Here is a 10,864-nt window from a genome sequence, read left to right as displayed (position 1 = left end):
CAGCGATGGTATTGCCACTTTTTTTTCAAATTGAACATCATTCGAGGCAAAAAAATATGAATTTTTTTGTAATTCTGAGTGGCCATGGTATCAGCGCGAGGCGTAATCTTTCAGTACCAGCAAGTTAATCACAGTTACAAAAAACCTTGCCGCACTTTTTCACTAAATCCTTAAAATTAGGATCAGGATTTTTTTCAGGTAATTTGAATAGTTGACGCTAATTTCGAAAGTTAACTGTGCCAGTCATTCATTTATCAGTGCGGTTAATTTTTTGGATGCCATTGCCACCCTGTATTTTTGGCTCGTCGACACAATTTCAGTTTTTGCGTTAGTGGCGTTCGTTTCATTTTTCGTCCGCTTGCTTGCAATGCTATGGTTGTCGCAAGTGGTGCGAAGCTCTACTTCGCCTCTGTGTAGATATTCGAGAAGGTTTTTCAAAGCGTGTATTAAAGTATCTGCAGCATCATAAGCTTAATTGCAGCTCGACGTTTTAAACAATTTTGCTCTTACAGTCATTATTTTTTCAAAGTAACGTGTAATATAAAATTTGCTTCAAAGCATGCTGAATATTGGATATCAAGCAGTTTATATAATTTGATCATTTTGTGTTTATTTTCAGATATGATACCAGTATAGCATTTGATTCTTAATTTAACCAAAAGTCTGTTAAATACCAGACCCAAATAAGCGTGAAATTACTTCTGCGTCGCAGCGAGCGAGGTAGATACGATAAAGCGATGCTTTCATCTGACCAAAACTTAGGCGACCGGTGGATGTTCATTATGAAGCAACCCCAAACTAGCTGTGGTAATGTTCGAACATATCTTTGAGCTCAATCATATACTTCTGCTGTCTTACAGGTCACACAAATTATATTCAATCTTGGACTCTTTTAGCGGGAATCCTAATCACTAATTCAAACAATCTTTCGGCAGAATCTGCTCACATTGTCACAAAAATCACCTTCTCTTGGTAACAGACTTATAATACCAGTGGACAGATACTAGAAGCTCTTTAGCTTTTGACATCTCTTCTATAGGTATCTTGTAATTCTTCTAGATGGACCTTCAAACCGCTTAGAACCTTGAAATCGGGCCGAGAAAGCAATCTAGTTCACGTCGCAACTGCTGCGCAGAAACCCAATTTTTAATCGCAGCGAGGACCTCGAGGTATTTCTGATCTGATATTTATGGCAACTCATTTTACTTTGAAGCATCAATAAGCCGTCTCGGATGAGTACTCTTCGTTTAAAGATAGAAAATATCTGAAATTAAGCCGGTTGATTTGGTTATTTAAATTGATCAGCTAGCCTATGAAAAAGATTACCTCAGAGTTTACTGTGATTGGCATATTAACCTCAAAAGTGTTGTTTTATCGAATTGAACAGGCAAAAATCAGAAACGTTTTTGCAAGTTGCTTCATTGACTATTTTATTTACTTAGAAGGCAACTGAAACCAATAAAATTATCAACTAAGCTTTTTGGCGTCATCCAATTTTTCTGCGCTAAAATTCGCTGATTAGTTCAAAAATGGATGAACGTCAGGCTTTGGGCGATACATTGAATAATGATTCAGAGCCCAGTCGCGACTCCTATCTAGATCCGAACTTAACTTCAAGCCCACTTGAACCGCCGGGAGTTTTGAGCAGCAACGACAACAACAATCGTAACTCAGACAGCTCAACGCTTGACAAAAGCGACAGGGATTCTATTGCTGAACTAATAGGAGATAACAACGACGAAGAACACATTAATCAGAAAGTCAAGTACCACAAAGAGCGGCCGCCGCCTCTGAAACTCGACACGAAGCTAATGAATGGTGTAAACAATAACAACTCAGATTGTGTAGTTTCTTTAATTTCCAATGACCTTGAAAAGAGTCACGTGAATTCAGTTACGAACCCCTATTACGCGGTTGTAGACGAGCAAGATACCGAAATCTACCTCAAACGAACTGTGGCGTTTAACTCATTCAAAAATATACAAGCCGAGTACAGAAGCGAGCTAGAGAAACGGAACTCGGGAAAGGTGAAACGAAAACTTAAAAAGTTTTACTCAAAGCAGGATGATTTTATCGAGTCAATTGAAGATGCGGAAAACTCCATCTCGGTAAGCAAAGACGACGCGGCCGAAGCATTGAAAGAATCAAATAAAGCTATAGCAGTTGCAGCTAAGTTATCATTCGTGGCTAATGTAATACTGATGATAGCTAAGTTAATAGCATCCTATCTCTCAGGTTCTATGGCCATTCTCTCCAGTCTTGTGGACAGTGTAGTAGATTTGGTCTCGGGAGCAGTTATATTTTACACGACAAGAGCAGCTAAGAGAACGAACTTCTACTCGTACCCGTTCGGAAGAACGAGGTTGGAGCCGGCCGCTATTATTATCATTTCAGTCGTGATGGGTCTGGCGTCGCTACAAGTTCAGATCCAGTCCTTACAGGTTATTAGATATTCAAAATTAAAGCTTAAAACATCATTCAATTATGCGTATAGTGATTACCATTTAGTGAATCAACATTTAATTTATTGTGCGGCTAGCACATTAAATTTTAAACGGAGAAACGGTGCGTATTCATAGGTTCCAAAATAAAAAATCAGTCCCATAGGTTCCAAAATAAAAAAGCAGTCGCATAAGTTCCAAATCTTTTCAATTGGTCAAAAGACTAAATTAGCCGAGTCTCGGTTTAAGGTCGCTGGTGGGCGCGCTACGCGCGCGTCGCCGCTTCGTGGCGATAACCGGCTCTAAATTTCGTATAGAGTCCTACCCTTTGGTAGGCTCAAATTTCAACCAATCAGAATTCAAGAAGATAAATTTTGGAACTTATGCGACTGATTTTTTATTTTGGAACCTATGAATATTGGAACCTATAGAAATTCACTGGAGAAACCACCGTGTCTTAAACCAAAGCGACAAAAATTCAAATTTTCTTGCAAAAATTTCAACGATTTACTGTGTTTACTTTTCAAAAGCTTCTAGTATCTATTTAGGAAATGTTTTCTTTTCAGATTTCCCAGCGAAATAAAATTTTTTTTTATTGATGGTGGCACAACAATTTTGGTAGAAATTTCATAGCATTTGTTCTCTGCTTTATTAGTGGCTATTGTTTGCCGTTGGTCAAGGAAATGTGGCATAGAGGAAAGGGCGTGAGGTTCCTAATCTACTGACCTGAGATTCAATGCAGCATTTGGCTGCAGTTTTGTTTATATTTGGTGGCAATTTTGCTGCATAGCATTGGCAATTTTTTTAGCAGCTTTAGCTGCGTTTTTATTGATTAGTTTTAGCAAATTTAAGGCATCACCTGACTAAGCTTATCGGACCTTTTGATATCCTTGCATATCAGAATTATGTAAATTGACAAATGTCTGTTGAATAATCTTTGATATGAAAACAATTTATTATTATTATGATTATTATTATTATTATTATTATTATTATTATTATAATTATGATTATTATTATTATTATTATGATTATTATTATTATTATGATTATTATTATTATTATTATTATTATTATTATTATTATTATTTTTTATTATTATTAAACTTCCAAATGACCATGACGCCGATGCGAGGAGGTGAGACTCTTTATCGCGATGTCGGAGGATCGAATTCGACACATCAGCATTATTCTGTGCTTTTTTTAACCTTTTTATTTCACTTTATAGAGCTGCTTTTTGTCTTTTCTCGCTTTCGTTTGTGAAGTGGTGCATGCAGCATAGCCTCTGTGTTGAAATTTCTTACATATCACGACTGAATTTTGATCTAATTTGAAGTTACCTGAAGTTGCGAATAAAAACCCACTGTAGGCTTCAGTTTTTCCATGTTCTTCAACACACATTTCGTGCATCATATATTACGCATAAAAGTCCCTAGTAAATATGAGACGAAATCTTCAGGGTGGCTAAACGTGCAATATTCTTTCAAATAGTAGTGGGAACAAGAAGGGATAGAAATGTCAATTTTAAATGTGATGAGGGATAGAAATGGAGTTTTTAGGGTTACATGTCAGTATTTAGACAGCCGCGTATTCATACTGGTCAGTATTTAGACAAATACTGTTTCAACCAATGAGAATCGAGACAAAGAAGAAATTAATAAATAATTATTATTTATTTTGGATTATTTATGTTTTTTCTCGATTCTGATTGGTTCATACAGTATTTGTCTAAATACTGACCAGTATGAATACGCGGCTGTCTAAATACTGGCTGCACTCCAGTTTTTAGGAAGAACACAACGAGTTGTAATATTTGTTTTTAAAATTATGTTGTAGCAACTAGCGTGTGGTGAGATTTACCCCGACTACCAGTGGGTGAGTTCAGTTCGACTGAGTTCAACTTAAGACTGAAAGTGATAGTCATGATGGACCAGGTGAAATTCATGCATTCAAACGAATTGATTTCTAAAATAAACGGAAAAGTGGCTAGTCTTTGACTGGGCACTTAGTTTCGATACCATTTTCAAGCACCATGTATGAACACTAATTTATCGATGAGATTTTTAAAATAGGTATTACTATTAACTCAAAGATAGTTAAATTAAATAGTACAAGAACAAATTATTTTCTGAACAAAAGTGAAAGCAATTTTCAAGGCGCTGTTATTGGAATTTATCAAAATTGAAAATGAGAATCTTGAAGAGAAGTGCTCAGTCGAACTGTGCTTCCAAACTATCTGAACTCATCATTAATATGTCCTAATTGTTGAGATCAACCTGGTATAGAGCTACAACTGAAACAATTAAATCGCTGTAATTGTCTGTTTCAGCAAATCATCACGTGGAGCGCGGACCCGCACGTGGACTTGATATCTAAGATCATGGTGTTTGTGACGGTAGTGATGAAGCTGCTGCTGTTCCTCTACTGCAGGAGGATCCACTCTCCATCCACCCGGACACTGGCCACAGACCACTTCAACGACATCATAGGCAACTCATTCGCTCTCGCCTGTGGATGGGTCGCCTCACAGTTCACATTCTTGAAGGTCGTCGATCCCATTGGTCAGTTCAAACGAAAATTGGCAGTTGCACTTTTTTTGGTTCTGCAGTCTCAGCTTCGGTTTCATTTCGTGGTTCCTCCGACCACGTCACGAATTTAAGATATGGGCTGAATTCTTCATATTGCGAAATCTGAGTTTTTTTTTACTTTTTGATTCTAATCATACAAATGATTGTTAAATCGAGACTTTTGAAGCATGTTTTTACCGATGAGTCAATCATGTTAAAATAAACTTGGGGGAAAAATGGATAAAAATTCGTCTTCATATGTTTTACTTATTTTTCTTTGCTTTACTAACTGTCAAACTTGCTACTTGCAAACTAACCGGCTATCCTGAAAAGCTAGCTTTCAAATTCTTGAGTTTACCATCTACGATTGGCAATGAAATGTATGTCATGATTTTTGGTCTGGGAGGTAGATTACAAAATATACTTATCTTAAGTAATAATAAAGATCTGAGGTTGTTTGAATTTTGAACTGTGTTCTTAACAAACAATTAGATAGGCTTAAACTTGATTTGTCTGTACAGTATTGCTGTCAATAAAAGAATCTTAAGTTCTTGTTACAAAATTTCTGTACCTCAGCTCAATTGACAATTACTAAATGAAAATTTCTGGTTTATTTTGAGCGGGTTTATCTGAAACACCCTATTTCACCGATAAAAGTACTCAAAAAATACCTCAGTTAAACAATGCGCTTAAACAATGCGTAATTGAGCGGAGGTATTGACACAACGTAAAAGATAGATGTATATTTTGTTGGGATCAACAATTTTCACGATGTTGAGCTACGTGAATATAAAATTTCATATTTTGCCCAAAACTTACTTGTATACACTCAGTTATCTACACTGGTGGACAAAATTAAGTTATATACTCGCTTAAATGTCTAACTTCAACTATCATTTTGGACAAAATTTCAGCAAACTTGTTACATCGGCCGTGAGCAAGTTATCTCAACTACCCTCTATGAAATTTTCGGTAGTTGGATTCTTGCAGGGGCGGATCTAGGATTTTCTCGAGTAGGGTAGATTTTCAAGAAGTTTTTGAAAATTTTGTCGACCTTTTTTTAGGTTGGTCAAACTTATTTTCCGAGCGCTCTCAGAACACATCAAGGACACTATTTTGACTTAAAAAAATTTGCGCTGGTCAAAAAAAGCCGTTTTTGGACCCTTTTTGGAAAATTTTGACTAAAAACCCTCAAAATTAGTATATATTGGCGCCCTTAGAAAATATTTAGGGTCGGTCAGCCAAAAACGGATTCGTAAAAAGTACCAAAGGGGGGATCTTTTGGGCCGGCAAGGGGTCGAATCCCCGAGGGGAGGGGGCTTACGAACCCCCTCCTGAATCAGCCCCTGGATTCAAGGGATCACTAGTTTTTTGGGGTCTGAAAATGCTAGTTATTACCATCTGCAAGAAGTTTTAACAGCGTGAATTTTTTCACTACTTAACTGCGTGAATTTTTTTTACTAAGAATTGGAATAAAAAGTGAGTTCAGCTATAACAGTCAGTTGATAAAAGTGTGACAACTTTCATAATTTTGGATCTTTTACAGTTTCATCCTTCAGATTGTGATGACTGGCGTTTTCAGACCCTGAATAAACTGGCAAAACTGTTTGAATTTGAAGAGCGATAAAGTTATTATAAAGGATAGCTGATTACCCTAAGCAAGGGTATTGCAATCGGGTTCTAGACTTTATTTTTTCCCGTAAACAACTTTGTCCACAAGATCTTCAATTTTAGAGGATCACTTCTAGAGGATCTTTCATCTGACTTGCTCAATTTCTTGAAAGTTCAAATCAAAGTACTAAAACTTAGCTAGTAATTAGTTCAAACCCGTTTTAGATTAAAATTATTTTTAAAAACGTCTCATTTTTTTTGCGTTCATGGTTTTCGTCCCAGTTTATAATGGTTCAGGTTCCGTTTTTTTAAACGCCCTTTTTTAGCTGATAGGGTTTTTATTGGTTTACTTTTTAAAGCACGGCTTTTGTTCTAATTTAAACAGTTTTTTTATATCAGAAACTTCACAAATTTGTAAATTTACCACGTAGCAAAATATATCCGTTTGGGAATATGTTTCAGTTTGGATGGGTCGTAAAAACTTTCTTAAATTTATTGCAATTTTTATGACAACAGTTTTGTTTTCAGCTCAACAGGTTTCGATTCAAAGTTTGTCGCCTTTGTTGCCGCTCGTTTAATGATTTCCATTTTTTAAGGGCTATTTATGAACTTCATCTGATACAAATATGAAGTTTTATCGCTGTAATTTTTCAACATTTGTCAAGTTAGTTTTTCAAGTAACTTTTTCCAATTTAATTGTTCAGAAAATTTTATTTTTGTCTTTTTCCTTGTCACTATTTTGTAGCGCTATGTGTTTTTTTTTGCATTGCAAGTGTTGCGAAGCTCCTCTTCGCTTCTGTGATTATTTTGCTAACAGCTGATCCAAAAGTTTGTTTAAATTCTTAACTTAATTTTGCCCACTAGTGGACATCAAAAAAATTGAATTCTTGAAATAGAAAAATTGTAACAGACTTTTAAGAACCGTGCGTATTCACCAAAATAAGCATAACGGAAAACCCTACACCTCCATTTGGTAAGCCTCTTTTTTAGAGTTCTTCTACCGTTTCTCCATGGCCTACCTTTTTCTAGGTTTCTAGTAATTTTTAATGAATTTTCTATGACGATGTTTGATTTTTCAGGTGCTATTCTGATCTCGTTCTACATCTGCTACAATTGGTGGAAGACTGGCTCGGACCAGATCAAAGTCATCACGGGGAAGACAGCCCCGCCCTCCGTCTTAGCCAAGATTACCTGGCTCTCCCTCTACCACGACACCAAGATCCGAAACATCGACACAGTCAGGGCATTCCATCTCGGGTCCGGATTCCTAACAGGTGGGTTGCTATTCTGCATAGTTCTAATATTTCAGATCTTGGCTGCAATCGGGAGTAAATATTGCAAAATTGAGGAGCTCGTTTGTTTCGCCTCTGTTAAGTATCATGCAATGTAATTCATTTGAGAGCGTCGATTTTTGGGGCAAGTGTTCCGTGCTTCTTCATGCTAATTTTTTCTCTTCTTTCGCCTCAACTTGAGTCTCATGTTGAATCTCAACTTGCAATTTTAGTCCAATGAGTTGTTTCGAAATAATATTTCGTGATACAATTTTCAGTTTTTCATCTTTCCTTGGTGTTGTGCAATGTTTTTTTTTACATTCAGACGTGCACGTGACATTGGATGAGAATATGAGTCTGCGAGAAGCTCATGACATCGGGGAGTCTCTGCAGAACAAGCTGGAGCTGCTCTCGGAGGTGGAGGTGGCCTTCGTCCATCTAGACTACGAGAACGACCACAAGGCATTCACAGAGCACGCGTTCCTCATGCGAAAACCGATTAGCGAGAAAATGAACACGCCCAGGTCACGAACTGCGTCCGCCACCACGAATGCATAATTTTTAAAATTGTAATGCTCTTCTGAAAAAAACAAGCAGCAGTGACAAAAACCTAACCAACGCATTTCGAAAAATAGACGCCCTTGTTGGATTCATAAATGGATTGACCTATGTTATTAGTACTGCGGAGCAGATGAACCGAACCCATGCCTTAAAGTTGATCGAAGTGGCTGGAAAGAAACGATAGCGAATCTCAGGGTTACCTTGGTTTTGTAAAAATATCGCATTTGCATTTAAAATTGATTTCTTGTACCGCTGAAAGCTTGTATTTATTTTTGTTACATAAAGTCGATCCTTTTCCATGTGCTGAAATTCAAACTAATAATTTAATATCCTCGCTTCTGTTAACATTCGTTTTTGATAGAGTAGTCCCAAATCACGCTAATTCTAAACAAATATACAGTGATGATTTAAATGAATCGGACTCAATGAACAACATTGAAAAAATCCGATGCATTTCTCTCAAATTGGGTTAAGATTAGACAAAACGTGAATAGAACAAAAACTTTACCAGATTTTGTGCTTCAAAAAAAACTTTTGCGCAAATTTCTGATAATTTTATCTTTCTAGAACTTCTTTGTATTATGTAAGAGCCTTCTTTTGAAATAACTTTCTCATCCATTAACTCGGTAGTTCCAGCGTAATTCGTGATTAAAACCAAAACGACCCATTGTTGGGGTAAAGGTTTGTTTGCGTAATTCCAAAATTAAATTGCCCCAAATTCATTCTTGTAAAATCTGGGGGTTGAGAAATTAGACGATAAGCCAATTAGACGGAGGTACTTAAAAGGAATATAGACGATTTTACAAAACTGCGATTGTGAGAAAATAGACGAAAGTAAGAGAGATTGAAATTGTTTGCTGACAAATTGCGCGAAAAAAATATATTTGTTTGTAGACAACAGTTAAATTTCGGTAGCCAAAAATTTTACAGGTCAATCATGCATAATTTATTCAATTCAAAACTCTCTTGTAATATTCGGACTTGACATTTTTTTTGTTCATTTAAACTAATTGTTTTGATAGGTATTGACATTTTATCTTCTTTTTGTATTTGTGAAATTTGACTCTTAAAAAAAAATTTTGTTGGCCCTTGCCTTTTCATAGCTTTTTCGTCTAAAATGCCAGATCTGTAAAAAATAAATTCCGTCTAATTTCGTTTTTGTTGCATCCGTCTAATTTGCTTATCGTCTAATTTGCTTATCGTCTAATTTCCTAGGCCCCGAAATCTAAGCAACTTTTGTTCTCTTCCCTTTTTGTCTAATCTTGACCCAATTTGAGAAAAACGCGTTTAAAGTTTCCGATGGTGTTCGTTTTTGTCTGGATAAATTAAATCAAGTGTAGCAATTAAGTTGATCATTAAACGCCGCTCGAATGTTTTCCATTTTTCTCGAACGTAATTAACCTGTCTAATTTGCGGTGGCGTAGCGATTAGCGTGTGTTCCTATAAGCATGCAAAAGTGGCCTTAACTGGGTGTGCTTTCAGACGAAAAACTAATTAGCCGAAAATTTTAAATAGCTTCAAAAACCACTTCATTTGTTCGGAAGTTGAATTTTCATTTTCGGGATCAACCGTATAATCCCCCCTCTTAAGTTACCTACCATAGAATGTCCTCCCCAAGCATGAATTAGTTTTGAAAATTAATTCCGCATAAAATATTCATATGATACAAGCGGGCTAAATATACTGCTAAAAATTTTTTTTGTACCGAACAGTTAATAGCGTAAAATAGTAGTCATATCTTGTTAATAGCGTTAAATAGTAGTCATAATGGGTCTTATCTACTAAACGGCCCAAAATCAATTTTTCTACATCGTAAGCTGGAAATTATGCGATCAAAATTGATTGGGTAATTTTAGCCAATCAAATTCAAGTTACATGGTCAGGCATTCCGATCAACTTTTCTAGCAGATAAAAATATTAGCCGAAATTGCCGAAAAGGTGGAACTTTGAGTCAAATTATCAAATTAATTTTGAGTCACTTGTGAAACCTTGTCCAGACATGCAAAATTCAGTAAAATGGCTTGACAAAACAAAATTCAATTTTCGTTATCATTTCGGCTAATAATTTTATCTGCTTGAAATTTCAGTTGAAATGACAGAAGATGTCGATGGAACTAGATTAGCTAATTAGCCAATCAAATTCATCCACAAAAATTTCAGTTCAAGAGATGTAGAAATAATGAAATTGGGGGGCCGTTTAGTGCATTAAGACCCGTCATAATTTCCTTAACTAATTTGATTGAATTGTTTCGTCCTCGAGGTCAAACTCTGAAAAATGGTATTTTATCCTCCCTTTATTGATTAGGGGGAGGGCGGAATTGTGCGGTTGATCCCATTTTCGTGTAAATAAGAGTTTGGCTAAATGCACGCTGTTCAAAATTGCAAGTTTAGGTGAGAAAAACGTGAAATAGCG

The 10,864-nt window shown here is 36.2% G+C and overlaps 1 protein-coding gene across 2 annotated transcripts; it reads left to right on the top strand.

Annotated features, from left to right (window-relative positions):
* The first annotated feature begins 580 nt into the window (after positions 1 to 580).
* Positions 581 to 8,796, top strand: LOC134844534 (uncharacterized). Of its 2 annotated transcripts, XM_063861259.1 has the most exons (5): positions 581 to 2,441; positions 4,278 to 4,316; positions 4,771 to 5,002; positions 7,699 to 7,893; positions 8,216 to 8,796. In XM_063861259.1, exons 1-5 carry the CDS (start codon positions 1,530 to 1,532, stop codon positions 8,446 to 8,448), a joined length of 1,611 nt encoding a protein of 536 aa, XP_063717329.1. In that variant the 5' UTR covers positions 581 to 1,529; the 3' UTR covers positions 8,449 to 8,796. The 2 variants fall into 2 exon arrangements, with proteins under 2 accessions (XP_063717329.1, XP_063717330.1); XM_063861260.1 differs by lacking the exon at positions 4,278 to 4,316.
* The last annotated feature ends 2,068 nt before the right edge of the window (positions 8,797 to 10,864 follow it).

Source organism: Symsagittifera roscoffensis, chromosome 4 (genome assembly GCF_963678635.1).
Source record: "Symsagittifera roscoffensis chromosome 4, txSymRosc1.1, whole genome shotgun sequence".
NCBI lineage: Eukaryota > Metazoa > Xenacoelomorpha > Acoela > Convolutidae > Symsagittifera > Symsagittifera roscoffensis.
This window is presented reverse-complemented; position numbering and strand designations above follow the sequence as displayed.